The sequence below is a fragment of the Phoxinus phoxinus genome, assembly GCF_949152265.1.
Source record: "Phoxinus phoxinus genome assembly, chromosome: 3".
Taxonomy (NCBI): Eukaryota; Metazoa; Chordata; class Actinopteri; order Cypriniformes; family Leuciscidae; genus Phoxinus; species Phoxinus phoxinus.
Window position 1 is genome coordinate 14,302,334 of NC_136878.1, and position 24,526 is coordinate 14,326,859.

Sequence of the window (24,526 nt, forward strand, 5' to 3'; positions counted from 1 at the left end):
TAATTGTTACTCAATTCTAATTTGTTAAATTTAATTAATAATATTGCTTGTAATCTGTTGCCTCATTTTTATTAATTAAATATAAATAAAATCTATGTTTTATTTTTTACAGTGCTAATCAATTCAAAGTCTAAATAACTTATAAAAGAAACAACATACAAGCATGACTGTGTTTGGTTTAACAATTTAACAAGCTGACTGAGAAGTAAAGACAGCAAGTTTTATACTGAAATGAATAAACTCAGCATCACTGTCAGAAGATTTAAAAGTTCTGTGACGTTCCATCTAAACCAAGTCCAGAAATGAATCATGTGAATTTGTTCACATCATGTAAGCAATTGCAATTGTTTAAGATGCAGTTGTTAGGGGGGTAACAGTTATAAGACCCGAGACCAGATATGAAGAAAGTAGACCAGGAGTCGTGAGGTTCAATCAAAAAGATAAAAATTTACTGAAGAATAGTTTGCAGTTTCATCGGTAGAGCGAGCGTCAAAGTCTCACGAGGAGGTCGCAAGCCAACTCTACCTTACACAAAATCATACACCAATTATACCATTTTGCAAGGGCAAGCATCGCATCATCATACATCTGATTGGCTAAGAGAATATAGAACCATAAACAATTTCACACATGTGAGCAGATAAAAGGTGCCTATCGCCATTAGTTAGGATAGCTGTCGCCAATCCTTAGATTTAGGTCAGCGTTAACCTCGCAGGTTAGAGGAGAGCGTTGATGAGGCTGAGCGTTGGGTCCCAAATGCCAACGTAGAAAGTCAAACACACACACACATAACACCACCAAATAACATCGCCAAGGCCGAAGAGTGCTTGAGCTTCGTATTATCAGTTAGCCAAAACATAGCTCCTCAGGAAGAAAGGGAGAGAAATTGCATTGCTCTCAAGAGAAAAATATAATTTCACAAGCACAAAAGAATATAGAAATGATTATGTGATAATGCATATATTTGATTATTGATTTGTATAAAAGTAATGTAAGCATTCAAAAGGATATAGAATAAAATATATATATAACTGACTGAAGAGACAAGGGATTTTGACCAACCCTTCACAGTTTCATTTGAAATAATGGAGAAAACTCATATTATACTCATATGCTGAATATGTAGTTTCATATTAAACAACAACTGGCACAGAAACAGACATAATGAAATATGTCTTGGTCCTTTTTCTCACCACACCCAGATGGTTGTCATTTCAAGATAACTAAATGTTGTTTACATGAAATGAAACCACAAGTTCTTAAATGACTCAAAATATGTCTTTCATTTTCTTACTGCAGATTTAAGAAGTAAAATGTTTGTAACTCTGATGAGCCAATCCTAAAGTAGCTATATTACCAAAAGCATTTGCCTGTAAGATTCAAATGCTAAGAATTAGTTAAGATAGTTAAGAGTAATGCGCTTTATACCTGCTTTTAAATCTGTTTATCAAATCATTAAGAATGTCAATGGGGCTTCATTTAGCTTTTGATTGTGAAAGTGTTATTGCTCAAGTCGTTATTTGTTCAGTGTGTATTTCCTGCACTTTCATGGGTGAGAGCTCAGCCGTTTTTCCTTCACACTGATTTAGATTGGTTGCAGAGGTTCAAATCTTATATTAACGTAGGCTCATACTTTATAATGGAGCGTATCTCCAAGATAAAGGATGATCACACCGAAAGACCATGTAGTATCACATGGTTACATAAGCATTGGTACCGTATGTGGTGTCTGTTGTGCATGTATTTGATATTGGGCCAATTAAACGCTCAATATATATAACAAAAATAACAGACATCATGTTATAGCATATTTGTACTCCATAAAATCACAAACATTTGGGTTGTACATTTGTACATTTGGGTTGTACAGATGTTTTATATTAAAGCAAATGATCTGCATGTGACAGAAAACTAATCAACAATTCACAATTTTTATTTATTCTTATTTCTTAAATAGGCAGTTCCTGAATAAAAATTACAACTGTCCCAGCCTTCACAAAACCTGGGACTAAAAAAACAATCTTTTGGCTAACAGCAAAGGGTTTTAATAGGCAGGCCACACCACTGATGGCTAGTATGTGTGTTTATACAAAACGAGCATCCGTTTCTACATACATGCTATATGTTGGTGTGTTTAACTCCAGCTCTTGAAGAACTGTTTGAAGAGGACAGATTCACGACCCTGAGGGAGAATTTCCACCTAAGGACATAAAGAGATGTGGATGACTGAAAGAAGAGATCATAGTTCTGTGCACATAAATGAAAATGAAACAAACCTGCGTTCTCATCCTGGGATAGTTCATTTCTGTAATAAACTCATCTGCCACCTTCATGGCAACTCTCTTCTCATCTAAATTGGCTCCATTCCCTGTGCGTCAATAAAGTAAGGCAATGATTAAAAAAGTGTGAATTTACTACACAAGCAGATGAACAAATACACACAATCACCTTTCCAAACGTATATCTTCCCATTAGAGCCATTGTCCAATATGAAGCAGTCCTCTTTCTCCAGCAGCTCTTGAGCGAAAGGTCCTTTGTCACACAGTTTTGTCAAGGTCATTTGGCCTGTTGCGTTAGACACCTGAGAGAGAATTATTCAAACAATTATCTCCAATGTCAATTATTATTATCCCTAGAACATTCTTACCTTTCAAACATCAACCCGGGAAAACTTTAATTGACCAGTTTATTAGTAGCCGAACAGTTTGCCTGAAAATATAAGGTAATTTTGATACCTGCACATTACACTGTAAAGGAGAGAGAGAACTGACCTTGTAAAGGCAAGCAGAATTAGAGATATCTGCTTCCGCATCTTCCTCTGTTGAGCTCTCCTTCAGAGCTGGGATTGGACCAAGTGCCTTTCAAATACATTTGAGATGGTGTTAATGGTTCTCATGTTTCTAATCCATTTATGAATGTTTGCATTTATTAATAATTTATATATAATTTAGTAATGTCCAAAAAAAAAATTAAAGGTGGATTTTAAATTAAATTGAAATGAATTTCTTATTCTTTGGTCTTTGTTTTGTCTTATAGGGATGGTTCACCCAAAAATTAAAACTATCCCATGATTTACTCACCTTCAAGCCATTCAGATAAACACGAACACAAGTTATATTAGAAATTAGAAAATATAATTGCTCTTCCAAAAAAGCACCATTATCCATCCATCATCAAAGTAATCTATACGACTCCAGGGGGTTAATAAAGGCCTTTTGAAGCAAAGTGATGGATTTTTGTAAGAAAAAATATCCATATTTAAAATTTTTGACTCAAATAACTATAGCTTCCGGCAGATGGCCTACGCAAGTTGACTTACACCAAAAGAGAAACCCCTGACACAGTGTATGACGTGGATGTAGTAGCGTACGCTTAGGTGTCTTTCGCGGTTCAAACAAATAGAGCTGGGCAACAAACTCAAGCTCCTCTTCTCTTGTATTGAAATCCTTCCATATTTCCATTTACAAATTCTCATTTTAGAAATTTTAGTCTAAAATTCTCATTTTAGACTTCTAATTCGTGACCGGTTTTGTTTTACATTTTATTTTACTTCCATGTTTGTTAGGGGGTGGCAGTGGCTCAGTGGTTCATGTAGGTTGTTGGTTCAATCCCCGGTTCCACTTGACCAAGTGTGCATGTCCATGAGCAAGACACCTAACCCCAGCTGCTCCCGACGAGCTGGATGGCGCCTTAAATGGCTGACACTACCGTCTGTGTATGAATGGGTGAATGTGAGGCAATATGTAAAGCGATTTGGTGGCCATTGGGTCTGTGAAAGCGCTATATAAATGCAGTCCATTTGTCAACACGTCATGCGTTGGGTCAGGAGTTACTCTTTTGCCATAAATCGATGCGTACAGGTAGCTGTCTGTCTGTCTTAAGTTTTAAATATGGATATTTTTCTTACAAAGCCCCATTGCTTTGCTCCAGAAAGGCCTTTTTTAACCCCCTGGAGTCGTATGGATTACTTTTATGATGGATGGATGCACTTTTTTGGACTTTAAATTCAGGACCGCCATTCACTGCCATTATAAAGCTTGGAAGAGCAATGACATTTTTAATATAACTCCGTTCGCCTGAAAGAAGATACACATATACACCTAGGATGGCTTGAGGGTATGTAAATGATGGGATAATTTTAATTTTTGAGTGAACTATCCCTTTAATAGCAGCAGTACTTAAGCTGCATGAGCCTGAACCTGATGATCATGTTGTCCAACATGATTTGAGAATGATTCAAAGAGCATCTTCAATGGAATGGAGGATTGTCACCTGAACCATCTCCAGTGTTTCCTCTCCCTCTGTCACATCAACGATGTGAGCTTTGCCATTCCTCTCTGTGTCTCTGATCAGCATTGCTATCTCACGCACCTTCTGTCGCTCAAACATGTTGGCTTTGGAACCGCTCCATGCGACTATAGTCTGAGCATAAACACACATGATAATTGCAACTAAATGATTGGCCATGATTAGCCAACTAAAATAAGAAATAATGGCACCACAATGAGAGATATTACAAAACATTTTCTTTGACCTACGCATAAACTTATACATACACACCTCTCCCAAGTCCAGTATGAAACAGTCGCCCTTGTTGAAGCTCCCCCAGCTAAGCTCCACCTCTCTTGCGCGGATGTTTTTCTTTCCTTTGACTTGGTACAGATGTGTAACCGGGCCAATCCTAGACCTGGCACTCTTGAACCCAGACTCCACCCCACCCTCCTGAGACAGATAGAGAAACCAGTGAGTCCATACTTACATAGTGACACAATCTTTGGACATATGTACTGCTCAAAAGTTTGGGTTTCTTAATTTTAAAAAAAAGAAGTCTCTTATGCTTACTGCTGCATTTATTTTGATAAAAAACACAGCAAAAACTGTAATATTGTGAAATATTATTAATAGTTCAAATAATTATTTTCTCTTTGAATATATTTTAAAATATAGTTTATTCCTGTGACGACAAAGCCGAATTACTCCAGTTTTCAGAAATCATTCTAATAGGCAGAGTCGCGGATCAAAAACATTTCTTATTGTTATCAGTGTTAAAAACTGTTGTGCTGCTTAATCTTTTGTGAAACCATGATTTTTTAAGGGTTTTTAGGGAATAAAAATGTCAACGCCATTTATTTTAAAAATAAATTATTTGTAACATAAATGTCTGTACACTTTTGATCCATTTAATAATTGCTGATTTTCTTGTTTTCGGAAAAAAATAAAATCTTACAGATTTGTTGTTTTTGTCCTATTGTCCATTTTCTCTCACCTTGTAGCTGACTCCTTTCGGGAAGAGTCCCATGAACTCAGGTGACTCATAGCCTTGCACCTCTCGATGTTGTACTGGGTCTCCTCCCAAGAAGCTGTCCAGTTGAGTGGCAAGCATGGCACAAGCACCCTGTTCATCCCGGGACGACTTCTCACCTTGATCAGAGGAGGGAATGCTAAAACTACTAATGCAAAAAGTAGTTTACAAAAAAAAACATTGTACTGTCCTCAGCCTGCAGCTAAGTTAAAACAATGCTTTATATAAACTGCATCAGATACATTTTAATTCATTCTACATTTAAAATGATACAAATAAACAGACACTACACACCCATCCACATGTGCAGGTCACTTCCATCCTTTCCACGGTTGCTGAGCACAATGTACGCGTCTCCGTTGTAGAAGAGTCCTCTCTGCGATGGGTCAAGGAGCACAGCCTTCATCTTCTCCACCCTCCAGACCCACAGCCCTGGCTCTCTCACTTCATGGGTAAACTGGCTCTGTGCTGCCCGCAGATTAAGCATCCTGATGAAGGGGGAGAGAAAGAGTGAAGAGTTTGTGTGTATGTGGAGGTCGGAGGCTGCCTTATGAGAAAGGCAACAAGTGAAGAGAGGAGGGGGTAATATAAGAAAAGGGGGAATGAGGCGAGGAGAAGTGGATGAGAAAGAGAAAGAAGAGAATGTATGAGAAGAAAGAGCAATGGGAAAGACGAAAATATCAGATATTAGTGAATAATGCATGTTGTAGAAGCAATGCAATTGAAGCAGAGAACAGGATTAATGAGATATTTAAATACATGATGAATGGATTTAGAGAGATTAGAAAGCAAGAAATGGTTTAGGGAAGGGAAAAATGGTAATAAAAAAAAATGGAAATTAGGAAATGATGGGAGAGAAAGAGCAGCAGACAGGTATGATGGAGTTAGTCTGATCCAGACAGTAGCGGCAGGGAACCTTTAAGGTCAGGGGTCAGATATGGAAGCAGAGCACGGGATTGCATGCTCCATTAGAGATGCACAATGGGAAGGCTGGTGGGAGGTGAGAGCAGAGAGATCAAATATAATAGAGCTGTAAAATGAGATGCAATTGTCCCACACAAATAATTCATAAGGCCAACTGTTGCGCAGCCATACAAGACACACGGCTTACATACACTCAGCCACCCTCACCAAAGACAGATAGACAGATCAACAGAACAAGTTCTCCCACAGTCAATGCATTTACAGTGATTACTTAAAGGGGACATATTATGCAACACTTTTGTATTGTTTTTTATATTGTTAATTATGTGTCCACAGTGTGTGAACACAACCCTATTGTAGTAAAAATCCATCCACTCTGTTGATCTTTTCCCCATAAATCTGATCTCAAAATGAGCCGTTTAGGAATGTGCTCCAATGTGAACAGGCCCCGTCCATGACTGGCACGGAAAACATTAACTGTTTTTCTTTTGTTGTTTGATTCATTCATATTAACAGCATATACGTAGGTACGGCGTCAGAATGGAACCGGGCCCTCTGAGGGGGCCTAAACTATTGTAAAAAAATATATTTACAAACTTTTTAATAATATTTTAAAAAGTGAAAAAAAAAGAAAAAAAAATCATCAGTTTTTAATGAATTTATAATTTGACAATAAAGATCTAAATCTTTTTGAGAAAATAAACCCTTCACATCTGCCTATTCAGTGTGAGTTGTATTGTGTTGTGTTGTGTAGACGTTCCATTTTCTCCATTTTAGGATTTTTCCGCCTAACGCTTTCAGTTCTGTGATTGGTGGTCCAGCTGTGAAATCACTGAGGGCCAAGCCAAGCCCTTTATGACAAATCATATCGTCCCTCTTAATTGGGGGGCCTTTTATCAGTAAGTTTATGATGCTTTCCGCCCACTGTGAGGAACTCGATCGGAAAAAAATAATGCTCATAAAATAGCTAGCGCTATTTGTTATGGAAAATGCAAGCAACATGAATGTGGAGGACATATTGTTGCTAATTAATTATCCACGCTGTTTCAAGATTCAAGAGTTAATCGGCAAAGGAAGACCTACACCAGAGCTTAATTTTGAGCAGAAAGCCTAAGTTTTGTAAAGCATTTCAACCCCGGCAATTATCAGCAATACCCCTGGCTGGGTGACAGCATCAACCAAGAAGCTAAATCTTTACTGCTGGAATTATTTGCTGTTTAGGTAAGTTATTTAAAATAGGTTTCGTGACTGATTTTACAGTAATTTTGTAGTATACTGTACTGTATATTACATTGCATCCACTTTAATACACAGATCTAATATACACATGCAATTTTTTACCCGCTGTTACGTTCACAGACATAAGACCTCACTCGTACGAATTTGTAAGATTTTTGCTAATTCGTACATATTTTACAAGTTGTCCGATTTATATGAACGTACGAATAACCTACCTCTGACCTCGCCCCTAAACCTACCCATCACCAGTGTTGGGAGTAACGCGTTACAAAAGTAATTAATTACTGTAATGCATTGCTTTTTGCTGTAACGCGGTAATGTAAGGCATTACAGGGGGAAAAAAAGTAATATTTTACTCGGTACAAATGTCAGTAACGCGCGTTACAAGCATTGTTAGTTAACCTGGAATAAAGTGGTAGTTTTTTTTTTCTTCATACAAATTCGCCAAAATCACTGCGAGATCAGCAGAGGAGAAACGTCCGCGCAAAATGTTTCACTTCCTGTACGTTAATCAGACAGAGCCGAGATGAGTGAGCCTGCAGCGGATAGTACATTCTCAATCTCAACAGCGAGTATGTCTATGGATTCTGCTTACCAGTCGCAGTGGTCCAGCGCCGTTTCCATGGCAACTCTGCGCCGCGGCCGCTCGAGTGTTTGAAAGCGACATGAATGTTCAAAGTTCACGCGCACGGCCATTGATTAAACCACGTCAAAATCATGCAGCATTTACAAACATCTAGAATTAGAACATTACTTAAATAAAAATCTCATTAATATTAAATTATACATTTAAAACTGATTTTGGAGATCTATGACTCGTTCATAGATCAAATGGCCTATGCCCACACTACTGCAGTCACTCACAATAATAATTAAAATAAAATAAAAATATTTGGCTTAGTTATTATTCATTAGTTATTTTTATTTTTGCTAAGGTTTAAGCCTAAAGTTTACCCCGGGGTTAAAGTAAAAAAGATGTCTGTACCATGCGTCCATGCAAAGTACCATGGTAATATTTGAGGTACCATGGTTATATCTGAGGTAGTATGTACCATGGTAATATGTACGGCAGAATGTACCATGGTTATATCTGAGGTACTAGGGCATGTACCATGGTAAATCTGAGGTACCATACTATGTACCATAGTAACATACTGTACAGTATAGTACTTCAGATATTATCATGGTACAATGATATCTGAAGTACTATAAAGTATGTACCATGGTTATATCTGAGGTACTATGGTATGTACCATGGTAGGTATCATGGTAAATCTGAGGTACCATACTATGTACCATATAACATCTACAGTACCATGCAATGACCATGGCACCATGATAATATCTGAAGTACTATATAGTATGTACCATGGTTAGATGTAAGGTACCATGGTACTACTATGGTATACCATGGTATGTACTATAGTACATCATGGTAAAATTTCTTATGGGTCCAAGCTCAGTCGGATACCACATCACCTTCTACTGGATGTGTAATGAGCTAATTGAGCATCATACGCTACATTTAGATTGCCAAATCCATATTTGCAGTTATTTTGGTGAGAGTAACTTAAAAGTAATGCAATAGTAGTGTAATGCCTTACATTTTAAATACAGTAATATTGTAATGTAACAAATTACTTTGAAATGACAGTAACAAGTAATAAATAACGCATTACTGTTTCGAAGTAACTTGCCCAACACTGCCCATCACTGGGGTTTAGAATTTTTTACGAATTGGTCGTGAGAAAGTGTTGGAAAACCATAGAAGTTTAGATGTAGCTTTCACGTGATCGCGATAGAAAAAATTATCAAAACCTAACAGATGTTTTGTTAGATTGTGGCAGAGTATCCGAGGCAGTAGCTGTAAAGGCACAGCGCTATTCTGGATAGGGGGTGGGGAGCAGCAGCTCATTTGAATTTAAAGATACATGCATGATATAGCATGTTTTTGCTTCAACTCGAAAATGGTATACCATCATTTACAACATGGTATACTAAATTATCTGTGGGGCATTTTGAGCTGAAACTTCACAGACACATTCTGGGGACACCTGAGACTTATATTACATCTTGTAAAAAATAAGCATAATAGGTCCCCTTTAATGGCATTAAGCATGTGAGGTCACAAGCAGAAATAAACCAAATGAGAGTGATATGTCGTCCTTTGACTGTTCTCAACCGATCTGAACATTAACACAAACACCATCTCTAAACCATCTTGAGAATGAGATGACAATCTATGTTTCCTCTTGAATGATTATGAGATTAAACTTGAGCCATGAAGCAGGAGCGAAGCGGTTGCACGCATGATGTTTGCTGACACCTCCTTCTTTCACTTCCCTTTCACTTCAAATCTTGCATAAATAGTATAACAGAACTCCAAAATAACGTTTTTTCATAACTTCACTACTGCCATTTTTCCAATTTAGCTGGGTTGTGCACTTCTGAAAACTAAATTGAAAAGGCTTTTTTTAAATTTCAGTTAAGTTCCTGAATTTAAATCAAGGTAGTAAACATGAGCAGGTCCTGATTTTGCCGTCAGACGTGTTTCTTGGATCAACATATCCCTACCCCTATCCCCATTACATAGGCCTATCCCTAAAATCAGATAGAAATAGGTGAAAAACACTGATGTAAGTACCTAACTTGTAACCCTAAACTTGACATAAACTGTAAACTTGAACAAAGAACTTCAACAAAGATGTTGATCCAGGAACAGGTGCTTGGTGAAATCAGATTCTGGCTCACTGAATTGAGATTTTAAAAATGTGAATTTACAAAATTATAATAATTCATTTGATGAGAGAAACAGACTTTTAACATTGTCATCTTCATACTTAAGACAAGTATTATATAGAAACAGTGTAACTATTTTCTTAATACAAGTAATACAATTAATATTCAATATTTTCATAATATAATAAATACAATAAAATATAAATAACAATAAATAAAATATTAAATATACATAAAAAAGTATAATATAAAGGATTTTATGGCAGACTATGTAAAGAGAGTGTGTCATAATGACAGTTTGCTATTCTATATTTTTGTATTCTATTACATTTTTGCTATATAAAAATGCCTACCTCAATGCAATAGTCTTGATGTCAGTCAGTCCAGCTCCTGATAGCTCTTAAATGTAACAGCTGCCTGAACAATTGCCTCTACTGCATATACAGTTGACTCGCTTCATTGCCAGGCACAGTTTTCGGAAGACAAAAGCGTGTTAACCAAATGATTAGCCGCAGGGTGTATTGGCTCATCAGCATCTCACATCTGTTGGAAACACACATTTTATTATTTTACTACATAAGCAACACGTCCTTTTAACTGGGTCATGCTCGTGTCATTTATGGAAAGAGTGAAAGAAATAGAGCAAGAAGGGTAAAAGTCAAGAGAAAGTCACAAGGCCAGTGTCTGAAAATGAACTGAAGCTCTATTTTTATCAAGAACTTCAGTGATTCACCTCATCCACAAATGTCATGTGAGCTTTTATACACTACAGATCACAGGCTTAGTATTCATATCTGAGATCTGTCACTATAACAATGCGAAGTGAGTATTAAAGGCTGATTTCTCATTTATAATAGAGGTAGTTTCCATCATTATTCATTATTGTCTATGGGTTTACACTGAGGTTTTTAGTGAGAGTTTTGACAGGTCTCTTTTTACCAACACAAGCAAAACAACATTTACATGTAAATAGGCTGTTTATGGCATTTGCTGTAAGTAAGAGGTTAAGAAAGTGTGTGATGAAAGAACCACCAGGATTCATATCTGATAATCTGTAATCATCTGGACGAGGTTCTGCATCTAAAGAAAAAAAAAAAAAAAAAAAAATATATATATATATGTATATATATATATATATATATATATATATATATATATATATATATATATATATATATATATATATATATATATATATATATATATATATATATATATAATTATCCTGAAAGACCTGGGGCCTATATCATGATGGTACAAATTAATGGTTAAAGGATTAGTTTCAAGGTGACAAAACCAAACCAATCCAATCAGGATTGGATCATGGATCATGTTGGATCATCAACTTTCTTTGTCAACTCAGGCTTTGATCCTGAGTTCATGGTTCTGCATCCGAAATCACATATTTCCAAATGAAAAACAGTATGACAAAAGAAGTATGTCCAAATTCACAGTAGGCCTACTCATGAAAGAGTATAGGCAAAAATTACCTGGATTACCTACTTTGTCCGGCGAGATTCTGAGACACTTTACTATCACATGAGGCCACGGGAGAGGATTTGTTTTTAAAGAAGACACTCAGCAGATTATTGTAAGTGATAGCCCTTCAAAAAATAAAGCATGAATAGGTTATGGAAGTTTAAATTTACAGTAAATCAAATATACTGTAGGCTACTTAATAGTTTTTCTTTTATATATATATATAAAAAAAAAATATATATATATATATATGACAAAATATTGTTTACTATAAAATTACTATGAAATCAAAGCCATATAACCAAGTTGTGTTCCAGATTTGAAGTTGATATCACAAAAATCGAAGTTCCCATGAGATTTTGTTTAAGCGTAATACCAAAAATAACCACCAGGTGACATCCATTCAATTTAATTATATGCATTCTGCCGTAACAAATACGACCAAATATCACTTCTGTCACAAAATATGGAACCTTGAGAATGAGACCTTTCTGAAAAAAATGTGTTTTGTCAAGATTAGAAAAGGTTTTGATCATAAATTATGAAACATGACGATGCACAAAAGCCCGATAAAATAATTTAATTTAGAGTACTGTTTCTATGGTAACGCAACGTACAATTTCAAAATGGTTTCCACAGGATGAATTCTGAGTGAGAAAAAAAATAGGTTAAGGTCCTTGCAAATTAATACGACCACGTTGTGTCAATCACATTTACACACTGACTCAGAAACGTTTCGTCCGTCATAAAAACAAAATTTGGATCGGGTTCGATTTTCTGCGTTTTTCGCATCCGTAGGAAGTATTTTGAGAGGCGTTTTGAAAATTCACAGCAGAATGACGAATACGAAAAAACGAATACGAAAGTTTTGGACTCAGTGTGCAACTGTGCATGTGCAAGGACCTTTAAGATTACATGTTTCCCTTTTTCTGTTCTGTGCCCCAGAATGCTTCCCACATCCATTTTAAAAAGTTACATAAAAATATTTACTTTCATAATTGTTTATTATTTAGAAAGTTGTATTAAATTATATTTTCAAAGAGCGATACAAATAGTTTGGCACAATAGCCCCCCCTGTTGGATCTTTGCGTCTCTGTCGAGATTAATCCATGGATTAATCCAGTCAGTTCCTGTCTCAACGTGAACGCGCCCTGCTCTGTTGACGTCACGGCTGCAGCTGTTCGGTTCGGCGTGAATATCATTTTACAAGAGGAATCGGCCATTTCGACGGAACGAGCTCGATGTAACGACGAAAGCGACGGATTGGTGTTATTTTTGAAAGCATAATACGGTTCAGTTTCGGTCAGATGTGGAACGACGTATAACGGAAGACGTTTGTTAGCTTTCACGGCTAAGCTTTTGTCGATGAGCTAGAATTGGGTAACGTTGTTTTCCGTATCGTACAACCTTGGGTATGTCAAAACAACTCAGCCAGTGGTCAACTTCTTCGCAATTAAAATATAAACGGAATTAAAATGGATAACTAATGCTGTTGCTTGATGTTATTTAGACTGTAACGTTAATGGAAAATGGTTTCGATTCGTCGTAGTTTCGCATTAACGTTGATAATGGAAGAGACTGTTTGACTTAACTTTGATGTGTTTTGGTATTCAATATAACCGTGTATTGATTCTTTTAAAACTGTAGTTGTTTTATATGTGTAATGTTACCAATTAAACGTGTTGTTACATTTGTTTCGTATTACCCTTCTGAATGTGAAACTCACGGCCTTGTCTGCCCAGAGACACGCGTTCATGTAGGCCAAAGAATGTGGTGTCGTCGACCTCGTCTAAATTAGTTTGATTCCTAACGTTACATAGTTTAAACAAGGACCATGTTTTGTTTCAGTGTGTTATTTTAAGCTGCTAAAACCCCTCCATTTTAAGTTGAATTTTATTAATTTGGTCTTTATGCCCCTGGAACATGACTGACAGGGCAAAAGTATCCTGGGATTAAAAACATTTAGTAGTTTAATTAATTGTAGTTAGGTTTGTAAAAATATCGATCAGGTTACACAGCCGCATGTTGTATATATTTAAAGGGTTTTTCAAATATAAATTACTAAATTAACAAAGACATCTAACTATTATCTGGGTCAGTGTGTAGTATTTACCTTTTTATCATTTAAATTCCAGAAATATTGCTATGTAGCCTATCACACATGCTGAGATTGATTACTTGACAGCACTAGATTTGTTATTCAAAGAATAATGCTGGAACTTGTTGGCATTATACTAGTAGTCTTATTTCTACTTTCAGATTTTACAAGCTTCAGTAAAAGTATTTCTGTTTTCCCCTTTATTTTGCTGGTTTTATGCTAGTCATATTCTTTCATTAGTGTACATAAATGGAAGTGTAATATGTCTGTCTCTTTTTTTACACTGAAGATAGGTAAAAAAGCTGAAAAATGGTAAGACCACACTCAGGATCTCCTCGTTCCAAACACAGGTAATGCATTGCTGTAGATATGATATTTATATTTTATATAATATTCTGATATGTATGCCTAATTATCAATATAATGGTGACTCAATTTCACATTTGTTTCTCATATACAGGCCTTTCTCTGACAACAACAGAAGCATGAATCACGAAGGGCGATTTGGCCCCCCTTCAAGAAGCCAGAGAGGTTTCAGAGGACCTCCTGGAAAAGCCCCACCAAGTTGGAGAGATAACAACAGTACTGGACCACAGTCATACCCCAAAAGGCCCTCGCTCATGGGTGAACGCAGAGAGCGACCACACGGACAGTGGATGCAGAACCAGGATCACTTCCATCCTTATCCCAGCTCACAGGATTCACAGCGGGGCCGCAGGAGGCCTTCTCCACCCCGCTCAAGCCGCCCTCCCCCAGTCCAGCACAGGCAGCCTCATGGTCCTATACATGGACCGCCTAGTCACAGAGCACCACTCTTCCATGGAAATCACCCTAGCCACACATCTCCATCTCGCCATTTCCATGGCCCTCCATCAGAAAGGCGGGTTCCTTCACCGCATAGTTCCTTCAGGGGTCCCCAGCGACGCCCAAACCCTCAGGAGCATGACAGGAGCTGGTGTCCTGCACCTCGCGACAGGCCCTTTGGCCGACCAGCACTTGGTGGCCACCACTGGAATGGCCGAGGAGGTTATCCTCACCCTCCTGGTGGCGATTCAAGGCTCTCTGGCCCACCCCATAGAAAACCCAGAGAGTTTCATGGAAGGAGTTCATATCCAGAGAGGTACAAGAATGAAGCTGTGAAGGCTGGGTAAAGTAAATATACGGTTATGTGTTAGATTGCAAATTCCAGTACACTGCAGGGTGGTGAGAGTAAATCCCAGCTTCCTTCAGCTTTCTGTCAGTGTAAAGTACCACAGGATCTAATGATAAAGTGAAAGTCTATCTGGAGAAATTGTAAAACAATTTGAGGCTTTTTCACCTTTAAGTTTTACTGGCACAGAAGTTATGGCATTCAGCAGCCTGGCGCTGGATCTAAATTGATAAAAATTTAAGAGCTTCCACACAGCTCAAGCAGCACAAACTGGCATTATAACCCACATGTTTGTATTGTTTGTAATGGATATGTAGGTGGTCTGCTGAGAGAGATCAACGTGGGCCGCATGGAGAGGTTGGAAGAGATTCTCGGCGCCCCAGCATGGAATGGGCACACGGAAGAGGGGGAAGTCCACACTCTCGGCCCCCTTACAGATCACCGGCACGAAGACTAGGCCCACCCCCATCTGGCTTCTCGCTCAGACCTTATCCACCTCTGCGACCTCAGGAAAGGCCCATTGGGCGGCCATTCAAGAGGAAGAGTGAAGATTTCAGGCGTCCGCCGTCATCAAGTGGTTTTGAGCATGGGCCGCCAAAGCGTTTCCGCAGGGAATTATCAGTGAGACCTCTTCCTCTCAGGGGCTTCCGTGGTCGTGGTTTGTCCCTCAATGATAAGAGTCGACTGCTAAAAGCACGAAATTTTAGAGCTGAGTCAGTGGCCCGGTTCAAACTGCCCCCACCAAGAATATCGGACAGAGTCGAGAAACCCAAGCCTCAGACAGCTCCAAAGAATGGCAAAGATTCTTCAGGAGTGCCACCACGCAAGATACCGCTCAAAAAGATGCCGTCAGCCAGAGAGTCATCCCCCAACACAGACTCCAAGACCGCAGAGCCTGAGAGGGACTCCGAAACAAAGGTGGAATCCCGTCGCTCTGTGAGCGCACACAGGTATGGTATTACCCCTCACACTGTGGCAATGGGCGCGTGATGTTTAGAAGGTCAAGCTTCCTGTTTTTCAATGGCACAACTTTCATCAAAGGGGTATCACCTTGTCAGATGAGATGGATGAGGAGAGAAAAAAGAAAATCATGCCTGTTTTCCTCCTCATTTTTGTCAACAGTATGATGTTAAACCTGTCGTTGTCCAGAATACCTCTGTCCTTGTCAAGAGAATATGAGATAAGTCTGAGCAAGTGGTCTTTCAAAAGTTTCACAATCGCAGTCCTTTTTGTTCCAAAAGTCAAATGCCATGTGTCCCACAATGATGCATCCAGATCGACTTTAACCCAGAAGAGATGTTTAAAATGTCTTCCAGGGAGGGAAATGGTTTTTAAGCCGTAATCTGTAAGTGTTTGCAGAAGGATGGTCTGTCCTGTTATACCTACAATGCTCTGCCTCAATATGCAACTAACTGCAGTAACATGAGCAAAATTCTGTCTCTCATGGCTACGTCTCATGGACATTGGATAGGATGTCTTGGAAAATGAAACATGAAGGACATTTTCAATGGAGAAGAAACAGGCAAGCTCTATTTCGGAAGTTATGACATTAAGACACTGGTGATGTATCACGAGAAGTTGTTCCCTAAGAAGAATTTAGATGATTGGCTGGATGAAGAAAGAGATTGACTGTTTGAGTGGAAACCAGATTTGATTGCAAGATTGAACGAGTCACCATGTACCATCCTTTCATAGAATAATGTAAGATTTGGTCAGCATCTAATCCCATGATCATGGTCAAAGAATAAAACTCATCTCCAATAACCCCAGAAGTTCCTTGAAACCGCACATGAAAAGAGGCCTCGTCGTGTGAGAACTACTATAAGAAGGAAGTCTTGCGTGCACTCTTCCATGACTGATCAACGAGATGGGAACAAAATGGATGTTTTCCCCTGCCACATCCCTCCATAACTGCAGTTCTCTGTTAGTATTTATGCCCTTAAATGCCTTTATATACTGGGCATTGCAGCATTGACATCGACAAGCAGGGATCATGTTACTCACTGACTGAAATGGCAGGATGTCGGAGTTGTGCTGAAGTTAAATACCTGATCCATAAAATGCCAACCATTCATTTGTAGTGACCCTCATTAGAAGTTCTGCAACTGAAGAATTGTCCAAGCAATTTTAATTTTAAATGCCTACCTGTTAAGTGAAGATGAAAATGCACATGGAAGAGGTTGATGAATGTCTTTCCACAGACCATGTAGTTTGAAGATTTTGCAAGACAACTGTCCAACAAATTCTTGAGAAATCAGTCCAGCATTCGGAAGATCCTTTCATCGATACTTTACCTCAATGTGACTGCAGAATCCAGAGCTGCAAACCAGCTTTTATACCATGAAATATGGTTTCCAGCAAGAAGTGGTCTCCAAATACATCTAATCCAGTATGAAAGGATAGGTTAAGAGGAATGTGTCTGGCATGTCAAGTCTGGATGGAAAGGAAGTGCTCACCTGCCAATCTGTTTACTTTTTGGAGCTTAACATGATTCCTACACGGCATTCTTCAGACCACTCATTCAGTCTGCCAATATCTGTTATTCACATTAGCGAAAGGAAGGCTGCTAAATGTCAAGGTGAATCAGGGAAAATTAATCTACCAATTCAAACTGAAGCATGGAGATGATGGGCTTGCTTTGCTGTAAGTACCCATGTAGTAATCCATCATTGGTCCTTCTGCATTTGCAACAATACAATTGGGTTCTTGAGGACTGTGAATGTTTGAGTAATTAAGTTTGAAATGCAACATTTTCCCTCCTCAGTTCACAAGGCACAAGTTTATTACACTTTGAAATCAGATAACATTTGTGCATGCCTTCTGCTTTCTCTGAATATTTGATGATACCGTTTAATATGACATTTTATTCCATGCTTAAGCGTCCAGATGATATGGATATCACTTGTTCACATGCCTCGTTGACTTTCTTTTCAGCTCTTCACCAATAGACAGGCGGCTTTCACGTGACCTTGTTGTGGTTTCCCATTGGGAGGCAGGGCACAAACCCAGTACTAGTTCTAAGAACAATGCACCTTGGAGGAATAAGGCACCCAAGAACAAGTCTGGTAAAAGTCTGACACTACTGTCATGGTTTTGAATGATTTGCAAATAATTTATGCTGTTGCAATATGCTAGTATCAAATCTCTGCATGCAACTTACGTTTTTGTTCTAAATGTTCTTCCTCTCCCAGAGGAATCAGAATCTCATGGAAATTTAACACTGAATGAACGCTTCACCAAGCTACAAAGTCCTACAAGTTCTTCACAGGAACAGAAAGAAAGACGGTAAATTACTAAATTAACTTAATTTTTTTGGGTTGGTTACAAAACATTATTTTCAGGTTAAAATAGAAGACTTTTTATGCATTTTGGCTGTTCATTTACACAAAAACTGCGTTTTGGTGGCCTGAAAACAGGTTTCAAAGTGGAGGTTTTTGAAAATTATGCGTTATTGCCTGTGTAAACTGCAAAAACGCAAAGTTGTGAAAATTGTGACCTCATGCGCATGCTTATTACGTGTTGATTCTATAGGCGTGTGGTTTCTTTATAAAGTGACATTGACATTACTCACCTGGTATGCATAATACAGCATTAAGTCGTAGTTTCAATTTTTTTAGTACGTCTTGTAAACGTACCCTTAGTCGTTTACAGCTGCTAAACTGTAACATGTGTGCTAAATGCAACCTACCATTTTTCTTTTTTTGTAGGTCTTCTAGAAGTCCAGAAAAAAACCTAAGGAAGCCTGCTTCATTTCAGGTAATGAAATTCTTAAAATGTAGATTTCAAAGTCTTGTTCTCATCAAGGATGCTTTAAAAGTGAAAGCATTTCTTGTTTTACTTTAGTTTTACTCTGACTCTTCCTTGTTAGTCATTTTTGTTATAGGTATTTGTAGTGAGACATTGTTTTTCTTTACATAGAGACCTAATTTCCGCTCAACTGTTGGAGTGAAGAGGGGACCACCTCCAGATGGAGTTCTTAGGAAACCCCTAATGGTAAGTGATGCTTGCTAGTATCAGTCTGTTCCAATGCTGAATAATAACATTCAAGAATAGTAGGCTTGATTTGAATAATTTTAGCTTATGTGGTGTTTCCATCCACATTCCAAATAAATCCAAAATATTTTTTTCTGTGTTCTTTAAGGGTTCTTTAATTCCAAGACCACCCTTCAATCAGAAGCCTGTCTTCAAAAAGAGTCAAAGTATCATGTCAAAGTACAAGAACTTGCAGACGTTGCGGCATAAAGTACCCCACCAGCGTCAAGCCACTAGCTATCGTCGGTGGTGAACCAGAATGGTGAGTTGTATATTGCATACACAAATTAATTTGAATTTGTGTTCAGTACTGTCAAATCTTCAGCCATTTAACTTCTATTATATCCAAAATTCCATCGGGTAATGTACTTTGTATTTTCAATGTCATTTTTTTAGATTGCATGTGCCGAGGCAAGTCGTCTACTGTAGAGACTCTCTACGGAGTTCCCCAACCCTCGCACCTTCCCTTATCTCCTGCTGTACAACTGTTTGGTTTAATCTCTGTAAAAACGGCAAAGATCACCAAAGTACTTTCTTTTTTTTTTTATATCATTGTTTTTTGGATTTGTTTTTCCATTTTCTTTGGTGTGCTTTAGAGATAAAGGTATTTAATTCTGTGCGTTAGTCCTTTTATAGTTTCAAAAACAAAGTGTTACATTTTTGTAATGTACCTTTAACCTGTACAAAAGCTCTCTTTGCCATAATTTTGTGAAAATATGATTTGGTTAGAATTATTTTTTCCACATGTAGTTAACTTTATACATCAGTGTCTAAATAGCTGCTTTTTGAAAGTGACTGTTAAAAGACTCTTATCATGTGAACTGATCCATGTAGAATGCTTTGAGTAGCTTTCATTTGATAAAACCTACTGAAGAGTTTGTTTGATTTGTTGAGCTCCATGTGTTGATATGACTTCCCTGAAAAGTTTTGTTTGTGTAGCTCAAAACCCACATGTACATTCTTTATAATCACACTTTGAATAAAAATGGAATTGTCAGACGTGTCGTTGTGTGAAGCAAAATACAATTTTTTTTATGTGGTCAGATATTTAAAAAGATTTCCTTATTCCATGAATATACACAAATTTTAGACAAATTAATTCTGTGACTTGGGTCTTTGTAAGTGTTTGAATTCTGTCAAGTCACAAATAGTGATTAATTTGAATCCTCCTCATTCATGTGATCTACCCATGATGTCTCAGCAGTTATCTGTTCTATCCCACCCATGTATTTGTCATCAATAGTCTAATAATAGTGATTTTGTTGAAGCAATGTTTTGATACAGGGGTGTCTGATTCTGTTCCTACAGAACAACCTTCCTACTGAGTTCAGTGCCAAGGCTGCTTCTGAAATCACATTCTTTCCTATATAATAGGTGAAAAACAGTATGTTACAAAATTCTGTCTGAATTTACAATATTCATAAAATGAAGTATCCAGATGACCTATAACTTTCAGCGGGATACTGAAGTCTGCATACGATGGACACTTGACTATTCCTTGAGGCCACGGGAGGATTTACGAATGTCAGTGAAGTGAGACAAACACACTGGTAGGTCACATGAAAATGACAGCATAGCGAATGTAGTACGGCCGAAATACATTCATATTTTTAGCAGCCATGAACTTGTTACTTATTCAAAATAAGTACCTATTCAAGAGAGTATGCAATATCGTATGCAGCACAAGTGTTTCTAAAGGTCTTATCTGGTTCAGATTAGGGTCGGAGCTGAACTGTGCAGGGATGTCAATTTTGAGGAACAGGATTGAGCATCCCTGTCTTTGGTCAAAGTTGTATATATTCTTAAAGGTTACATACAACATACTGTTAATTTAAACATATGGAACTTCATATGTATAATTTCTATTAAGCTTAAAGAAATTTTTTTTTCAACACAATTGTTTTTAATAAACTATTTAAGAGGCCTAAGTGATGCTGGAAGGTAATTCTGATAAGACCTTGATATCCTTAAATTCTGAAATCTACTTCAGTTTCTTTTAAGTTAATTGCAAGGTGCTCTTTATAATAAACATTGTTTAAAAGCAGTTTTACAGATAATGTTTATTATACATTTATACTGGGTCTTTATCATCATTATCTGGGGAACTAAGGTACACTTCTTTTTGCTGCTTGTATTGTGAAATACCACACAAGTAAACTGATACCAGCAGCATACACAACATCCAAACTACTTATTGAAAAACAGCTTTAATATGTCAATTGTATATAATAGCACAGCTAACCATTAAGAACCAACAGCCATGATAGTCTTTTAATCTGGTTATGGATGCAATTATTAATTCCCGTTGTATGATGACTGTGTTTTCAGTTTTACTTACTATTAGTGCAGTTAGGATCTTAACAAGCTGGTTCTAGGGCATTCACAACAGGTGAAAAAGCATCATATGTCATTTTCCAATTCTCATTAGTTAAGTTAAGCCTCAGCTTCTTTCAGGACATTGTCTTTCTGCTGGAAGTAGTCTCTGAACCAGGCGATATGCTCCTGTTTCTGTTGAACCGTGAGGTGGTGATTCTTCGCGAGGCCTGTAATTACAAGCTCCATGAAGTGCCTGACTGGACCCTGCCGGGGGAACGATCCATCAAGGTGCTTATCCAAAAACACATGCTCATGGAAGGGCACACTTGCCTCATCCTCCAGCCCTGAAAAAGTTGAATGATGTGCCAAAAAATCAGATTATGTACAGGATTAAAAACAGGAAGATGATGGCAACCTTTTCCTGCATTGGAACTCACCAGCCTCATTGTTGATTGGATATTGCCAAAGTTTGCCCTCTTTGGTCCACTGGATCATCTCCTCAAAGCCATTCCGAGGCGTCTGATTTGTAGCTTGGACAATTTGATTAGCTAGATTAATGTCCCAAAGGGTGGGGCCTAACATTCAAAGCAAGGCACAGGACAAAGTAAATACACTTAGTTTCACCCGAAGCTCCTCAAATATGCCAACTTAGATGTGTTAATGCCATAAAACCTCTCCTTACCCAGAACTGACAACGAGTCTTGCTCCGCACCTGCATTGAAGATGTTCAGCCTCTTACTAGTGAAAGGACTCTTCCTTTAAAAACAAAACAATGCATATGGTTAGTGGAAAATGTATTGTATTCAACAATATTATTTCAGGGAAGTGTTTTTTTTTTTTTTTTTTACCTTGTGCGAACTGCATCAAGTTCACCGGTAATACCTCTGTCTCGAGTATATCCCTGTCCGTCATCGTCAAAACGAATCTGGCTGCCAGGCCTGGCATTTGATCTGGCATTCTGCTTTTTTCCAACTTTCATATCAGCAATTATGTCTCTGAAAGAGAAAAAGGACAAATAATGGTTCCTACAAATGTAGTCATTTAAAACAATATTTCCTATTTGACTCTTTCATACATTTACATGGAAATATCCATACAATATTTAACAAATTAAATCTTACTTTCATAAAATCAAGTGTTTTTAAGCAATTAAAGTTGTGATGTAACAGAAGGAGCGACAGATATATATATATTTTTCCTATTGTGATGATTGAAAAATGATTTTTTTTTTTGGCAGATGACTTGTATCCATTGGCTGTCGATTAGATGGAGGCAGATCTAAATGCGAGATTGCAGTTGATATATTAAGAAAGGGGCGGGGTTTAAGCTGTCAAAAGGATTGGAGAAGACCGACGGCAACATGTCACCAGAGAGAAGTCTGTCATTTAACCGAAAGATCGAGTTATAAACATTTTTATTAAAAATGACATGCTCTTTAAAAAAAAAGAAACTTAATGAATCATAAATGAAGTGTTCACAATAGGATGCATTTATTAAAAAAAGATAGGGGACATTTCCATTTTAATGGGACTTTAAGACAAGCAACATCTGAAACGAGCCCTACCCTATGTTCTGTCCATCGGCTCTCCTCTGGGTGTCAGGTATGGCTTCATGTTTCCTCAGCTGCTGGAGGAGCTCTGACTCCGCCTGACGGCTGTTTGGCAGTGTGGATGCAGCGGCAGAGGCTGCAGCAACCAGTGTTGGATTCAAAGTCTCACTAAAATACAAACAAAAACAGAAAAATCTTCACTTCAGAGTTGATTTTTTTTTGCTAGTCCAAAACGAAAAATATAAAATGTATTAAATATGTAATAACCATGATTTATAAATCTTAATCATATGATTTAGCTCTTTGTATACATGGAAGTGCTGTTATCACAGGCATTTTTGTGTCAGCATTACGCATTTATGAATGAATGCTTGTATGCATATATAACTCACCGCTGTTGTGAAACCTCAGCTGTTGCATGCTGGAACATGCTTTGTACGCTTTCCATGGGCTTTGGGTCGGGCCTCTCACTGATTCGTGGAATCTTTGGGGGTCTTACTTTACGTATGGTTGTGACATCCACCTTCATTGCCCCCAGCAGCTCCAAAAGACTCTCCTTCCCAGTTTTTGTCTTGTCCAACTTTTTGCTGTCCTCAGGTTTAACCACAGGTTCAGTCTCTAACTGTGATGTCAACATTGCATTTGAAATGTTATTGCCCTCATTCATTTTTGTGTTCTTCTGTCCATCATTGTTAACCTCAGCATTAGCCTCATTCTCTTCTGGTCTCTTTGCATTGTCTTCTGACAGTGATGTGGAGCTCTCTTTATTTTCACTGAAAAAGATGCTACTGGTTCCCAATGGCCTTGCTCTAACCATGGCCCTAAAATAAGAAAGAGATTTTTTCATAAAAAATCTGATAAAATGAGTGCTCACAATACTTTTAAAAAATCTGAATTTGAAAAACAAAACAAAAACGCTTTGGTTAAACCACCAAATAATAAAGCTACAATTAATAACACAACCAACATGGGAATGGAAAATTGAGCATGTTGATCAAGTCTTATTTTATTTATATCTGAGATATTTCTATTTGGATTGAGATTTTGAACTGACACACAAACATCAGTCAATTTGATCAGACATGTCACCTTTCAGTGCCTTAAATTTGTAACTTACCAGATAACAGGAGCAAAGCGCTCCTTCTCTTTACATTTTGTGGATGGTAGTCGTGTATGAATTAATCCATTTCGGACCTGATGTATATTTAATAATCTTTTGTACATGATTGCCCCTCTCAGAAGACCTCAATGTCGTCCATACACGTTTCCCTGTGCAGCACAATCAACTGTCCGGCAGGCGCCTGAGACGTATAAAAGTTCCGGATGTCTTTTTGCGTCCAGTAAAGTAAAATAGCTAATTTGCCACTTTTTCTATGTGTTTAAACATTCAGTGATTTTATTTTATTTGTTTTAATCAGTCTGTATCATATACATTGCTACAGGACAACTGAATCGGATTACAACAGGAATGGGGAAGAGTTTATCAAACTGGTCCAAGGGAGGGGTCTGCCGCTGCCTCGGTCTCATCCCTCCAGTGATGGGAAATCTGAGCCATTTGTGCGAATCGGTTCTTTAGACAATTCGTTTCCAAGAAGTTGTTAAAAAATGATTCAGTGATTCTTTCAGGTCATGATCCATTACACGTTGCTTTTGACATCCAGTGAGGAATTCCAGAAAGGTTATGTGAATACCCGGATA

The 24,526-nt window shown here is 37.8% G+C and overlaps 3 protein-coding genes across 4 annotated transcripts; 1 reads left to right on the top strand and 2 right to left on the bottom strand.

Annotated features, from left to right (window-relative positions):
* Positions 1-429: 429 nt before the first annotated feature.
* Positions 430-10,749, bottom strand: capga (capping protein (actin filament), gelsolin-like a). The gene is made up of 9 exons (XM_079606815.1): positions 10,558-10,749; positions 5,597-5,790; positions 5,267-5,421; positions 4,561-4,722; positions 4,273-4,422; positions 2,772-2,858; positions 2,449-2,581; positions 2,277-2,368; positions 430-2,200 (listed from the first exon to the last, which is right to left on the bottom strand). The coding sequence occupies exons 2-9, from the start codon at positions 5,787-5,789 to the stop codon at positions 2,135-2,137; spliced, it is 1,038 nt and encodes a 345-aa protein (XP_079462941.1). The 5' UTR covers position 5,790; positions 10,558-10,749; the 3' UTR covers positions 430-2,134.
* A 2,023-nt stretch (positions 10,750-12,772) lies between these two features.
* Positions 12,773-19,962, top strand: LOC306995312 (uncharacterized protein). Of its 2 annotated transcripts, none has more exons than XM_079606817.1 (10): positions 12,773-13,063; positions 14,071-14,131; positions 14,242-14,901; positions 15,249-15,881; positions 17,866-17,996; positions 18,123-18,216; positions 18,639-18,687; positions 18,850-18,924; positions 19,073-19,225; positions 19,360-19,962. In XM_079606817.1, exons 2-9 carry the CDS (start codon positions 14,091-14,093, stop codon positions 19,214-19,216), a joined length of 1,827 nt encoding a protein of 608 aa, XP_079462943.1. In that variant the 5' UTR covers positions 12,773-13,063; positions 14,071-14,090; the 3' UTR covers positions 19,217-19,225; positions 19,360-19,962. The 2 variants fall into 2 exon arrangements, with proteins under 2 accessions (XP_079462943.1, XP_079462942.1); XM_079606816.1 differs by having other exon boundaries at positions 12,805-13,095.
* An 806-nt stretch (positions 19,963-20,768) lies between these two features.
* mrps31 (mitochondrial ribosomal protein S31) lies at positions 20,769-24,376 on the bottom strand. The gene is made up of 7 exons (XM_079606819.1): positions 23,946-24,376; positions 23,221-23,649; positions 22,844-22,996; positions 22,128-22,274; positions 21,962-22,035; positions 21,717-21,854; positions 20,769-21,623 (listed from the first exon to the last, which is right to left on the bottom strand). Exons 1-7 carry the CDS (start codon positions 24,050-24,052, stop codon positions 21,397-21,399), a joined length of 1,275 nt encoding a protein of 424 aa, XP_079462945.1. The 5' UTR covers positions 24,053-24,376; the 3' UTR covers positions 20,769-21,396.
* Between the last annotated feature and the right edge of the window lie 150 nt (positions 24,377-24,526).